The following is a 15310-nucleotide window of genomic DNA, read 5'->3' on the forward strand; positions in this document are numbered from 1 at the left end:
TAGAGCTATGAAGAACAAGCCATTTCAGTAAAGTGTTTTCAGGTGTTATGTATGACAGGGAGAGGTTGTGTATTTGTGGACAGTGCCAGTAGTCCATATGTGGGTGAGGCAGAAAGAGGAGATGGCTACCTGGGCCAGAAGAGTGCAACTTGACAACCACTGAAGGGCTGGCCCACTACACAGCCTTCACTAACCCTCCCAATACCAAGGCGGGTAACACTGATAGTGTACCTCCCCAGTTGTTAGCTGCCTACCAGCTGCTATCTACCATTCATAGATTAATATCCTGGAATTCTCATTATTAATTTTACTATTCTTCCCTCCTCTTGACAGCCATTCAATCAGTCAGATTTTAAGTCAGTGGACAATATATATGTTTATTTTTAATTATTCTTTTTATTATACTTGATTGCCATATCCCACATCAATGAGGTGGCTCCAGGAAATAGACGAAGAACGGCCCATCCACTCATATACACATATATACATAAACACCCATACACCCACATATACATACATTATTATCAATATTATAATTATACTTAGTCGCTGTCTCCCGCGTTAGCAAGGTAGCGCAAAGAAACAGATGAAAGAATGACCCAACCCACCCACATACACATGTATTTACATAAACGCCTACATATGCACATATACATACCTATACATTTCAATGTATACATACATGCACAGACTTATACATACGTACACATGTACATATTCATACTTGCTACCTTCATCCATTCCTGTTGCCACCCCACCACACATGAAATGACAACCCCCCTCCCCTGTGTGCATGAGGTAACACTAGAAAAAGACAACAAAGGCCACATTCGTTCACACTCAGTCTCTAGCTGTCATGTGTAATACACTGAAACCACGACTCCCTTTCGACACCCAGGCCCCACAAAACTTTCCATGGTTTACCCCAGACGCTTCACATGCCCTGGTTCAATCCATAGGCCTGAACATGCAGGAGGGTCAAAGGCGTGCAAGGAATAGAGTGAACTGGAACAATATGGCATACCGGGGTCAACGTGCTGTCAATGGATTGAACCAGGGCATGTGAAGCGTCTGGGGTAAACGATGGAAAGTTTTGTGGGGCCTGGATGTGGAAAGGGAGCTGGTGTGATGAAGAAGTAAAGTTGTTAGTGAAAGAGTAAAGAGAGGTGTTTTGATGATACTTGTAAGGAAGGAGTGCAAATGACTGGGAGATTTATAAAAGAAAGTGGCAGGAGGTCAAGAGAAAGGTGCATAGTTGAAAAAGAGGACAAATGAGAGTTGTGGTGAGAGAGTATCATTAAACTGTAGGGAAAATAAAAAGATGTTTTAGAAGGAGGTAAGTAATATGCATAGGGCTGGAGAACAAATGGTAACATCAATGAAGGGGTTAAGTGGGGAAGTAATGAGGTAGTGATGAAGTGAGAAGGAGAAGGAGTGATTATTTTGAAGCATTTGTTGAATGTGTTTGATGATAGAGTGGCAGATGCAGGTTGCTTTGGTTGGGGTGTTGTGCCAAGTGAGAAGGTCAGGGAGAATGGTTTGGTTAAGAGAGAAGAGGTAGTGAAAGCTTTGGAGAAGATGAAATGCGGCAAGGTGGTGGGTTTGCATGGTATTTCAGTAGAATTTATTGAAAAGGGTGGGGTGACTGTGTTGTGGATTGGTTGGTAAGGATATTCATTGTATGTATGGATCATGGTAAAGTGCCTTAGGATTGGCAAAATGCATGCATAGTGCCATTGTACAAAGACAAAGGGGATAAAAGTGAGTGTTCAAACTACAGAGGCATAAGTTTGTTGAGTATTCCAGGGAAATTATATGAGAGGGTATTGATTGAGAAGGTGAAGGCATGTATAGAGCATCAGCTTAGGGAAGAGCAGTGTGGTTTTAGAAGTGGTAGAGGATGTGTGGTTCAGGTGTTTGCTTTGAAGAATGTGTGTGAGAAATACTTAGAAAAACAAATGTATTTGTATATAGCATTTATGGATCTGGAGAAGGCATATGATAGGGTTGATAGAGATGCTTTGTATATGGTGTGGGAGGTAAGTTGCTGGAAGCAGTGAAAAGTTTATACCAATGATGTAAGGCATTGTACGAGTAGGAAGAGGAGAGTGATTGGTTCCCAGTGAATGTTGGTTCGCAGCAGGGATGTGTGATGTTTCCATGGTTGTTTGATTTATTTATGGATGGGGTGGTTAGGGAGGTGAATGCAAGAGTTATGGAGAGAGGGGCAGGTATGCAGTCTGTTGTGGATTAGAGGGCTTGGGAAGTGAGTTGTTGTTCGCTGATGATAAAGTGCTGGTGGCTGATTCAGGTGAGAAACTGCAGAAGCTGGTGACTGAACTTGGTAAGGTGTGTGAAAGAAGAAAGCTGAGAGTGAATGTGACTTAAGAGCAAGGTTATTAGGTTCAGTAGGGTTGAGGGACAAGTTTATTGGGAGGTAATTTTGAGTGGAGAAAAATTGGAGGAAGTGAAGTGTTTTAGATATCTGGGAGTGGATTTAGCAGTGGATGGAGCCATGGAAGCAGAAGTGAGTCACATATTGGGGGAGGGGGTGAAGGTTCTAGGAGCGTTGAAGAATGTGTGGAAGGCAAAAACGTTATCTTGGAAAGCAAAAATGGGCATGTTTGAAGGACTAGTGGTTCCATCAATGTTATATGGTTGTGAGGCTTGGGGTATAGATAGGGATGTGCGGAGGAGGGTAGATGTGTTGGAAATGAGATGTTTGAGGACAATGTGGTGTGAGGTGGTTTGATAGATTAAGTAATGAAAGGGTAAGAGAGATGTGTAGTAATAAAAAGTGTGTGGTTGAGAGAGCAGAAGAGGGTGTATTGAAATTGTTTGGTCACATGGAGAGAATGAGTGAGGAAAGATTGACAAAAGAGGATATATGTGTCAGAGGTGGAGGGACTTAGGAGAAGTGGGAGACCAAATTGGATTTGTAAGGATGGAGTAAAAAAGATTTTGAGCAATCAGGGCCTGAACATGCAGGAGGGTGAAAGATGTGCAAGGAATAGAGTGAATTAGAATGATGTGGTATATCGGGGTTGATGTGCTGTCAATGTATTGAACCAGGGCATGTGAAGTGTCTGGGGTAAACCATGGAAAGTTTTGTGGGGCCTGGATGTGGAAAGGGAGCTGTGGTTTCACTGAGTGTGAACAAATGTGGCCTTTGATTTCTTTTCCTAGTGCTACCTCGCACATGTGCGGGGGGAAGGGGATGTCATTTCATGTGTGGCAGGGTGGCGACGGGAATGAATAAAGGCAGCAAGTATGAATTATGTACATGTGTATTTATATGTTTACGTTGAAATTTATAGGTATGTATATGTGTGCATGTGGACATGTATGTATATACATGTGCATGTAACGCGGGAGACAGCGACAAAGTATAATAATAATAGAAAATATGTGCATATGTGGGGGTTTATGTGTATACATGTGTGTGTGTGTGTGGGTTGGGCCATTCTTTCGTCTGTTTCCTTGTGCTTCCTCGCTGATGCAGGAGACAGCGTCAAAGTATAATAATAAAAAAAGAATACTATTATCATTATGTTTGATTGCCATTTTCTGCATTTGCTGGAAACTCTTCTAGGTGAACTCAAAGTTGACATTCATGAAATGCATTTGGCAGGAGAAAATGACAGTACTCTATATGAACAGATTGCATATGGGGTGAGTGGTGTGCACTACCCTTGCTTCATCACAAAATCTTTTCATAAGCACTGATAGATAGGTAGATAGTCTTCTTCCTTTCCCCAGTGAGTCATGATATATGTATATATTTCCTCATGTATATCTGAAAAGGACAAGAAAGTGATGTTTTTAAAAGGAACTAATATGCTTATATATTATATTTCAGGATGGGTTCGTGGTTAGAACATACAATCCCCTTGTCAAACCCATGCCTCTTGTAAATGAACTAAGTCTCAGCTTGGCAGTGAGGTGTATACAGGTGAGATAGATTTACAATTACTTATGTTTAGTTGATCCTTCATTCTTTTGTACTTGTTTGCCATTTCCCACATTAGTGAGGTAGTTTCAGGAACAGATGAAGATAAGGCTGCTTTCACTCACATTCATTCTGTAGCTTTCGTGTGCAGTATATGAAAACCACAGCCTCCTTTCCATAACCAGGCCCCACAGACCTCTCCATAATTGCCTCCAACCATTTCACATGTTTTTTGCAGTACACTGACCCCTTTATATCATATCATTCCAATTGTGTTCTTCCCAAGCATATTTCTCATCCTCCTGCATGTTCAGGCCCCAGTCACACAAAATGTTTTTCACTCCATCTCTGAATCTCCAAATAGGTCTCCCTCTTCTTGTCCTCAATACCACCTCTGACACATATATCCTCTTTGTCAATCTCTCCTCATTCATTCTTTCTCTGTGTTCAAACCATTTCAGCACACCCTCTTCAGCTCTTTTAACCATACTCTTCTTATTTCCATTCCTCTCTTTTACCCTTTTCTCTCTTACTCAATGACACTGCTTCATGCCACATATTGTCTTCAAACATATTTCCCTCACATCCAACCTCCTCCACACATCCTCATCTATAACACATGCCTTGTATCTGTACAACATTGTTAAGACAGTATACATTCAAACATACCCATTTTCATCATAGATAACAACCTCCCCTTCCACACATTTTCAATGCTCCCAAAACCTTTGCCCCCTTTACCCACCATGTGACTCATTTTCACTGCCATGGATTTATTTACTGCCATGCTCACTATGAGGTGTTTAAAAGCATTTCACTTCTTCCAAATTTTCTCTTTCAAACTCACACTCAAACTGAACTGTCCCTCTAACCTGCTGAACCTAATAACCTTGCTTTTATTTGCATTTACTCTCAACTTCCTCTTCTCAGACACCTACTTCTACAATTTCTCACTTTAATCTGCAACCTGTGCTATATTATCAGCAAACAGCTGACTTCCCATACCTTACTCATCTCTTATAGACTGCTTTCTCAAACCTCTCTCCAAAATTCATGCATTTACCTGTTATTGCCCTTTCCATAAACAAAATAAACAGCCATGGTGACGTCACACCCATGCCTTAGGCCAGGCTTCACCTCTCTTCTCTCTTCCTGTTTACACACATTCCTTACACCTTTGCTAAAAATTTCTCTGCTTCTGGCAGCTTTCCTCCCACTCCATATATTTTTATGACCTTCCACAAGGCATCTTTACCAGCCTTAACATATGCTTTCTCCAGATTTATAAATGCCACATCCACATCCTTCCCTTTGTCTTAGTATTTCTCACACTCATATTTTAAAGCAGACACCTGAACCACACTTCCAGTACCACTTCTAAAACTATATTGTTCCTCCCCAATCTGATGCACTACACATGCCTTCCCCCTCTCAATCAATACTTCCCTATACATCTTACCATGTACAACCGGCAGACTTGTATCTCTCTAGTTTGAACACTCTCCTTTATTTCTCTCGTCTTTATACAGTGGCATTATACATGCATTCTGCCAATCCTCAGTCACATCACCATGATCCGTACATTCAGTGAAAGTCCTGACTAATCTATCTAAATCTCTATATCTGTGACACCATTTCCAATGGAAACTTCCTCATAGGGGTGGCTGGTGGCCTCGGCAATCAGTCAACAAAACACAATCACCCCCTTTCTTAAGAAACTCATCTGCAATACTGTCCACTCCATCTCCTTGTCACATTTCATTGTACACAAAGCATTTTCCTCCTCTTCTTTCTTCATCAAACCACTCTCCATGACTCTCTCACTGTATCTCACTGTATGTACCTTCCCAGCACCCTGCATTTGCCACCCTATGGTTCATCGCATTTACAGTCCTTTAGAATATCTACTTCATATCATTCTGTTATCACTTCCCCTGATGCCCTCCTCACTGATGTTCCCATTTGTTCTATTGTGTTTTCCTAAACTGATAACCTCCTTCCAAAACTCTTCTTACTCTTCCTAAAGTTTACTGATACTCACCAACCCCAACTCATATTTGCCCTCTTTTTCATCCCTTGCACCTTGACCTCCTGCTGCTTTTTATGCACATGTCCCAATTACATCCACTTTTCTTCATCATCCAGCACTTACTACTCTTTCATACCTGCCCACCTCCCACCTTATGCATGCCACATGCTTCTCTCACACATGCCAGTACTTCTTCCTTAAATGCTTCCTATTCCTCACCCACTCTCTTAGCTTCATTTGCTCTCACCTTTTGCCATTCTACTCTCAGTCACTCATGGTATTTCTTCACACAAGTTACTTTTCTAAGCTCACTTACTTTTGCCCTCTCTTCTCACTCATAACATTTCCTCTTTTTCCAAAATCCTTTACAAATCTTCACCTTTGCTTCCACCAGATAATGGTCAGACATCCCACTAGCAGCCCTTCTCAACACATTGACGTCCAGAAGTCTGTTTGCACGTCTATCAATTAGTATGTAGTCCAATGTCTAGTTCCATATTAGAATTTTTTTTGATAGGTGATAATGTAAACTGTTGAAATTTGCATATATAAAACAAGGGTATTAGAAGACTTCTGCATGTATTTACATCCGTAAGTGATATTTCACTTTCGGCATGGTTATATCATCACGGGACTGTAAAATCCCACTAAGGAATTTCTTACTCCAAAGGTGTCCATCATATCTCTGTTTCTGAAGTCCATGCAGCCTTAAAGCTACTGGAGCCCTTTGGAAGGAGCTCTTGGTTTGTTTGACTACTAAGCATATGAAGCGAAAATATATCATTTCTCCTAAGTTTTGATAGAGAAAAGACAAAAACTGGTTACCCCTAAATAACAGAGACATATTCTTTCTGGACTTTGTTCTTTGTGAAAGTATGTAAAAGTATGTATTTACAAAGTAATTTAACAAAACTGTTTTCATTATCCCAAATAGGATAGTTCCTTAGAAGTATGTTGTAGTCTGCATTCAGGTTGGATTTCTGAGTATTGTTTCTTTCTAGTGTTTACTTGGCAGGCTTAACTATCATCATAGACTTCTGTAGAATTTACTGCCTTACAAAGGTGTAATTTTTACTAATTTAGGTTTTCATTTTACTATTCACAGTTTATTCCAAAACACACACAGCATATTAAGTGATTTAAGAGAGCATTGTGTTATGTGATGGTTTAATATGCACATGGCTGTTTAGTGTTTGATAGCTTTGTTATTCAGAACTATGAGTCAAAGCTCTCTTGAGCCTGTATGATAGCTAAATCGTGTAGAATATTTGTGTTAGAATATAATTCTGATGTACCTCTGTAATTTCATCATTGTCAATGATAATGCTCTGTAAACCCTGTCTTCCATTTATAGGTAGAGTTAGATTTGATAGTAATAGAATAGTGTTTTGGAAGGTTGTAAATGTGTGAAAGATAAAGAGAACAAATGGGAACATTGCTGAAGAGGGCAAAAGGGGAAGTGATAACTAGTTCGTCCTTGTATTGAGTACTGCTCTCACATCTGGGATGGTTGTAGCTCTGCATCCTTATTTGACAGAGTTGAGTCGAGAGTGGTCTGACTTATAAACTTTCTTAGGCTAACCAGACTGGACCCTCTTCCCCTATGCCTTAATTGTTCACTTTTCCTCTTCTGTAGGTATTACTTTGGGTTTTTGCTCCTTAGAGCTGGCTGCTTGTGTGCCCCCGACAATAGATAGACCACGCAATACTCGGTAAGCTGTTGCATCACATGATTACTGTCTGGCCATCAGCAACTCAAGGATGGGCCACTATGATAACTGCTTCTGTCCCAACACATCGAAGTTTTGGAACTCTGTACCTTATCATGTCTTTTCCAATAACTTCAACGTGGCATATTTTAAAAGACAAGTTTTTCACTTCCTCCAAAATTCATAAAGGCATTACCTTTTCTTTTTCCTTTTATAATTCTCTCTATATTTCAATTAAGGCCCAGCCTTGATGTGGACTTTTGTCCATGATTTGAGCCTTCAACATAAAAAAAAAAAGATAGTGATAAAGTGAGGAGGAGATGGAGTGAGTATTTTGAAGGACTGTTGAATGTGTTTGATGACAGTGGTAGATATAGGGTGTTTGGTTCAGGTGATATGTGGAGTGAGAGTCATGGAGAGTAGCTTGGTTAAGAGAAAAGAGGCAGTGAGAGCATTGCTTAAGATGAGATGTGGCATGCCAGTTGGAACGTATGGCATTGCTGTTGAATTTATTAAGAAAGAAGGTGACTGTGTTGTTGATTGGTTGGTGAGGATTTTCAGTATATGTATGGATCACAGTGGGATGCCTGAGGATTGGCAGAATGCATGTACAGTGCCATTGTATGAAGGCAAGAGGGTTAAATGTGAGTGTTTGAATGACAGAGGTGTAAGTTTGTTGAGTATACCTGGTAAGATATATTGGAGGGTATTGATTGAGAGGGTGAAAGCATGTACAGAGCATCAGACTGGGGAGGAGCCAAGTGGTTTCAGAAGTGGCAGAGGATGCGTGGATCAGGTGTTTGCTTTATAGAGTGTGTGTGAGAAATTCTTGGAAAAAGAGATTGATATGTATTTGGCATTTTTGGATCTGGAGAAACCATATGATAGGGTTGATAGAGATGCCTTTTGTGGCTTGGGTGTGTGTTGTCAGCTTGGTTCTTCAGTTTGTTTGTGGATTGGATGGTTTGGGAGGTAAATGCAAGAGTCTTGGAGAGAGAAGTGGGTTTGCAGCTTGTGGGGGAATGAGAGGGCTTGGGAAGTGAGGTAGTTGGTTGCTGATGATGCAGCACTGGTGGCAGATTTAAGTGGGAAACAGAAGTTGGTGATTGAATTTGGAAGTGTGTGAAAGGAGAAAGTTGAGAGTGAGTGTTAACAAAAGCAAGGTCATCAGGTTTAGTAGTGTCGAGGGACAGGTTTATAGAAAACTTGGAAGAAGTGAAGTGATTTAGATACCTTGGAGTGGACATGGCTGCTGATGAAACCACAAAAATGGAATTGAGTCATAGGGTTAGGTAGGTGTGAAGGTTCTGGGAGCACTGAAGAATGTGGGGAAAGAGAGAACATTATCAGGGAGAGTAAAAATTGATATGTTTGTAAGAATAGTAGTCTCAGTAATATTATATGGATGTGAGGCATGGCATGGGCTACAGATGAGACTATGTGAAGGAGTGTGGATATGTTGGAAAGGAAATGTTTGAGGACAGTTTGTGGTGTGAGGTGATTTGATTAAGTAACTAATAAAAGAGTAAGAGAGATGTGTAGTGATAAAAAGAGTGTGGTTGAGAGACCAGACAAGGGTGTGCTGAAATGTTTTGGACATTTGGAGAGAATAAGTGAGGAAAGGTTGACAGAGGATATATGTGTTAGAAGGGGGGGGGGGGGGGGACATGGAGAATGGGGAGACCAAAATGGAGAAGGAAGGATAGAGTGAAAAAGATTTTGAGCGTTCGGGGCTTGAATATGCAGGAGGGTGAAAGGCATACATGGGAGAGTGAATTGGAACAGTGTGGTATATTGGGATTAACATGCTGTCATTGGGTTGAACCATGGCATGTGAAGCATCCCGGGTAACCCATGGAAAGCTTTGGAGGGCCTGATTGTGGATAGGGGGCTGTGGTTTCAGTTCATTACACATGACAGCTAGAGTACGGATGCAGGCAGATGTGGCCTTTCTTTGTCTGTTTGTTGCACTACCTTGCTAAGCACAAGAAATTACAATCAGATATGAAAAACAAAAATCCATTTATATCTCTGTCTAGGAATCATTCATTCTTGTTGTTTAACTTAGGAACACCACAATTCAGCCTACTGATAACATAAACATGTTGGGCACATCTGTATCCTCTACTTTATCCTGGAAAACCCCATTTAATCAACATCTTAAAATATGCTTCTGAGAAACTGGGAGTGTTTTATAGGTGCTGTAATTATTTTTCTTGTGAGCAGCTGTTTCATTTTTATAAGGGTTTTATTTACTCAAGTATGGAGTGCTGTTCACACATTTGGTGTGATTCATCCTCCACATCTCTATGCTAAAGTGGAATCAGAAGCCTTCCGTCTCATTATTTCTTCTGGCATTACCTCTCTTCATCTACAGTGTATCTGCTCTGTATCTCATCTGTAGGCATAATTTTGGCCATTGTTCTCATGAGCTGTCATGTGTCCCCACCCCTACAGTTTGGACCCATGGTATATGTGTGGCTGCTGCTTCCCACAGTTTCTGTGTGGAGAGCAGCCACACAAGGATTAGCTATTATAGTAGATCCCTCCTTTCCATAAACACCTAACTGTGGAAGTGTCTACCTTCATTTGTTTTCTCTTTTCATACAACCTTCCCTCCAGTAAGATTCATTTCAGCATACACCTGTGGAATGCTGATTGATATCCTGCTTTTCTTTTACTTATTCCCTTTGCCCGAGATGGCTTTGATTAGGGCATGTTTTGCTCATGCCATGGTCATCACTGTTAGAGAAATACATTTATACTGTTAATGAAATACAAAAATATCGGTTTTATATTCACCTTTTCGAGGTTTTATTTCTGTACAGCAAATGAAAGTAGATATATCTGTGAATTTTGAAATTCAGGTAAATATTTAGAGCTTGGTAAGTATACAGGAAGAGAGTTGTAAGCTGTAAAGCATTGTTTGTTATAAGGAGATACAAACTACATCTCTTTGCTGCACTGAAACACTGATCAGTAAGAGATGAATGATTTGTAAAGCTTTCAAAGTAGAAATGGATTTTCTTTCCTGAAAGTGCGCAGAGCTCCCTTGCAAACCATGGGTTGTCAGTCATGGTTTTGAGTATACGTGCTTAGAGTATCACAAACCATTTTACCAACCATGATATCAAGTTTTGAGTATCCATGGTTTTCCATGGCTTCACCAACATGCATTGGGCAATTGTCCTGTTGTCTTGGGCTGCTTGTGGCCAAGTCTGACAGACCACCATTCCAGGAAGAGGCAGGACGAGCTTTATAAACAGGCATTGTTTTTAGGGTAGATGTTGAGGTAGCCTTTTATGTGACAAAGTTGACTGACTGCTTTGAAGGATTACAGGAGCACAGCATCAGTGGTGATATAATTTCATCATATTACCGTGCGATTTTTTACATAATTTCTTTGTACTTTTATAAAGTAAGAATGTTGCTTTTGAAGAATAGCATGCTTATTTTTAACCCTGAAGTATTAATTATACAATGTAAGGTACATATCTGAGGGGTTACTTCCCCTAAACTCCCATTTCCCTTAAGTCCTGTACCTTGCCAATCATGGGGTCTTACAGGGACAACCTCAGTGGAAAGAAAGGGACTTCTGTAGTCATATGAAGAGAGAGATTTGTAGCTATATAAATTCACATCCTTGTTTGCCTCTAGATCTTGGGTGGACCTGAGCAACAGTCTACACTCTGTGCAGGACTTGATGAAGACATTGTGTTGGTGGCAGCTGGAAAGGAGTTCATCCTTGTTAGAACTGTTGGTGGCAGGGTAAGTTACTCATGATGTTCAACTTTCTTTAGATTAAGGGAATGATAAACAGGTAGCAAACAATTGTTTGTTCCTTTATATTACATTAGTTTGGTTGATATTATGATTAATATAGTATTCATTCCCTTATAGGTTTATTATAATGGAAAGGCATCATCAGTTGGGATGAAACAAGGTAACAGTGGCAACAATAGTGGCAGTGGAAGTGGCAACATTGGTGGATGTGCAGTAGGCCCTAGTGTTGGTGGGAGTGCAGGCAGTACTAATGTTGGTGCTGGTGTTAATATACCAACAACAAGTCCTATACCAAGTGGAAGGTGGCCAGAACTCACCATTACTAAGTCTCCACGAATTGTACATTTAGCTGTTGGTCATGAAGGACAGCATGCTGTGCTCATTTCAGATGAAGGAGCAGCATTTTTTGTTGGAACAGCACGGCGGGGTGAAGATGGAGATGCTAGTAAGTGATTTTCAAAAAGTTTTGTAAATATTAGTTTTATGTTATTGTTAATATCACTCACTTGAAATTGTAAGTGGCTCTACAAATACTGTTTCTAATACTTTTTATGCATCAAAACTTTCATCTTTTGGCTTGCTTTTTTTATTTTGTTCCTTGAAGAAGTATGTAAGCTCTAACTTATTGAATTTTATTGCTTTTTTTTTTAACTCTGTTTTCAAGTATATTTCAGGTATAGTACTGTTATTTCTTTCAGTGTTTAAACAGTTGTTTGACCCTTAGGTAAAGGTCGTCGGCAGCCCAAGCCCGTAAAGCCTAAAAAGATGATCAAGTTAGATGGGCAGTTTGTAGTGAGTGGTGCCTGCAATAATGGGACATCTGCTCTTGTAACACGTGATGGGGAACTCTACATGTTTGGCAAAGATACTTCACATTGTGATAGTACCACTGGTATGTAGTGTTAGACTGTTGATGTGACTTTAGTCTAAGAAAATTTAAAGTATTATGTGCAAATATCACATTTCCTGTTTTGACTTAATTTTGTGGTCAGTGTTTGTCACTGAAGTAATTTGGTAAGTTCTGAATATACTTTAAGTTTGCTCTTAGATATATTTTCAGTATTTGCATAGACAAAACTAAAACTGTAAATTTTTTAATATGATTCATCAGGGTCATTTAACTTCTTTTTTTTTTAAGTAAGGTAGCACAAGGAATAACCAAACAAAGGACATGTTTTTACACATGTAGTCTGTAGCTGTCATTTGTGAATTACCAAGAATTGAGAGTCCTATCTTTCTCCAAGCTGCTTCATAGTTTACCTTAACCCCTTAATATACTTTGCACCATGTTGCTGACAGCACATCACTCTCCTGTGTACCATATCACTCCTGCTAACTCTACCAAATGCATGCCTCATATCCCTTCTGAATGTTCAGGCTTCTTTGTCTAAAAGCTTACTTCACTTCATTCTTTCCATCTCTTCAGTTTTCAACCTTGTGCTAGACCAGCTTTGGAGTTTGTCAAGGTCCCCTTGTAAGGTGAAAATTCTCAATGCTTTTCACTTTCACCATGACCTTTACACCATCTTTAAACATATTCAGATAGGAGTCCATACCATCAGGCAAGTAATTTACATTGATCAAGAAGAATATGGTTCCAGATTAGAAGCTTTTGGCACCCTACTGGTAACATCAACTCTTTATGAGAAGGTTCCACTAAAATGCATCCTTTGTTTCCATCCATTTAGATAATCCTTTATCCATGGAAGGAGTTTCTATCACTCCTGCCTGGTAATCCAGCTTTTTAATCTGCATCCCATGTGATACTTTGACATATGCTTTTTGACAGTCCAGATACAACATCTACCCAAGCTCACCCTCTTATAGAAATCTAAGAGGTTTATTACACATGACCTTGTTTCCCTAAAACCATACTGTCGCTCATGAAGATAATTTAACTTCTGTAGAAATTCACCCATTTGCTTTCTATTTATCTTTACCAGACCCTTGCATACCACACTCATCAGTGAGACCATTTTTTTGTAAAGTTCTTGTTCCCAGTCTCCTTTTAAAATTTCAGATAGATATGAGATTTGCCCATTTCCATTGCCTCAGCTTTTTCCTTCTCTCGTGACATCTCAAACATTATTGCAAGAAGTTCGTTTAGCATATCTGCTTCCATCTTCAGGACACATGGTGAAATTTCATCAGTATCTTGTGCAGATACACCAGACATCTTGAAATAGTGTTCCAGATGTCAATGAAGAAAGTCATAGTGCCAAGGGAGTGGAAAAGGGCAAATGTCATACCTTTCTGTAATAAAGGAGATTGGTAAGAGGCACTGAGCTACAGACCACTCTCCCTGATGAGTGTGCCTGTAAGGTATTGGATCAGAAGGCAAATAGATGACTTCCTGCTGAGGAGAAATTACCTTAGGGAGATACGACATGGTTTCAGGAGTTGAAGGTAATGCATAACAAACCTCTTAGTATGTTAAGAGAGAGTGAGCTCAGTATTGGACAATGGGAAATGCAAGGTACATTATTTTTATCTGGACTGCCAGAAAGCATTAGACACTGTACCACATGGGAGGCTGATTAAGAAGTTATCACCAGGCAATAATGAAGGGTAATAGACTCCTGCCTCTTTCTTTTATACATCTCCCACTCATTTGCATTTTTTCCCTGCAAAAATCGTCCAAATGCCTCTCTCTTCTCTTTCACTAATAATCTTACTTCTTCATCCCACCACTCACTACCCTTTTTAATCAACCCACCTCCCACGCTTCTCATGCCACAAGCATCTTTTGCACGAGCCATCACTGCTTCCCTAAATACATCCCATTCCTCCCCCACTCCCCTTACCTCCTTTGCTCTCACCTTTTTCCTTTCTGTACTCAGTCTCTCCTGGTACTTCCTCACACAAGTCTCCTTCCCAGGCTCACTTCCTCTCACCACTCTCTTCACCCCAACATTCTCTCTTCTTTTCTGAAAACCCCTACAAATCTTCACCTTCGCCTCCACAAGATAATGATCAGACATCCCTCCAGCTGCACCTCTCAGCACATTAACATCCAAAAGTCTCTCTTTCGCACGCCTATCAATTAACACATAATCCAATAACGCTCTTTGGCCATCTCTCCTATTTACATATGTATACTTATGTATATGTCGCTTTTTAACCAGGTATTCCCAATCAGCAGTCCTTTCTCAGCACACAAATCCACAAGCTCTTCACCATTTCCATTTACAACACTGAACACCCCATGTATACCAATTATTCCCTCAACTGCCACATTACTCACCTTTGCATTCAAATCACCCATCACTATAACCCGGTCTTGTGCATCAAAACCACTAAGACACTCATTCAGCTTCTCCCAAAACACTTGCCTCTCATGATCTTTCTTCTCATGCCCAGGTGCATATGCACCAATAATCACCCATCTCTCTCCATCAACTTTCAGTTTTATCCATATCAATCTAGAATTTACTTTCTTACACTCTATCACATACTCCCACCACTCCTGTTTCAGGAGTAGTGCTACGCCTTCCCTTGCTCTTGTCCTCTCACTAACCCCTGACTTTACTCCCCAGACATTCCCAAACCACTCTTTCCCTTTACTCTTGAGCTTCATTTCACTCAGAGCCAAAACATCCAGGTTCCTTTCCTCAAACATACTACGTATCTCTCCTTTTTTCTCATCTTGGTTACATCCACACACATTTATACACCCAAGTCTGAGCCTTCGAGGAGGATGAGCACTCCCCACGTGACTCCTTCTTCTGTTTCCCCTTTTAGAAAGTCAAAATACTAGGAGGGGAGGGTTTCTGGCCTCCCGCTCCCGTCCCCTTTAGTTGCCTTCTCCGACACGTGAGGAATGCATGGGAAGTATTCTTT

At 40.3% G+C, this 15310-nt stretch overlaps 1 protein-coding gene across 3 annotated transcripts in view; it reads left to right on the forward strand.

Moving 5' to 3' along the window:
* Nucleotides 1-15310, forward strand: part of hiw (MYC binding protein highwire) — a 443394-nt gene that overhangs the window by 44112 nt on the left and 383972 nt on the right. For all 3 annotated transcript variants that reach the window (XM_071673952.1, XM_071673951.1, XM_071673953.1), the window contains exons 10-13: nucleotides 3860-3952; nucleotides 11345-11455; nucleotides 11588-11915; nucleotides 12195-12362. In XM_071673952.1, coding sequence (XP_071530053.1) covers nucleotides 3860-3952; nucleotides 11345-11455; nucleotides 11588-11915; nucleotides 12195-12362 — 700 coding nt within the window. The remainder of the gene's footprint in view (nucleotides 1-3859; nucleotides 3953-11344; nucleotides 11456-11587; nucleotides 11916-12194; nucleotides 12363-15310) is intronic.

The sequence above is a fragment of the Panulirus ornatus genome, chromosome 19 (assembly GCF_036320965.1).
Source record: "Panulirus ornatus isolate Po-2019 chromosome 19, ASM3632096v1, whole genome shotgun sequence".
Taxonomy (NCBI): Eukaryota; Metazoa; Arthropoda; class Malacostraca; order Decapoda; family Palinuridae; genus Panulirus; species Panulirus ornatus.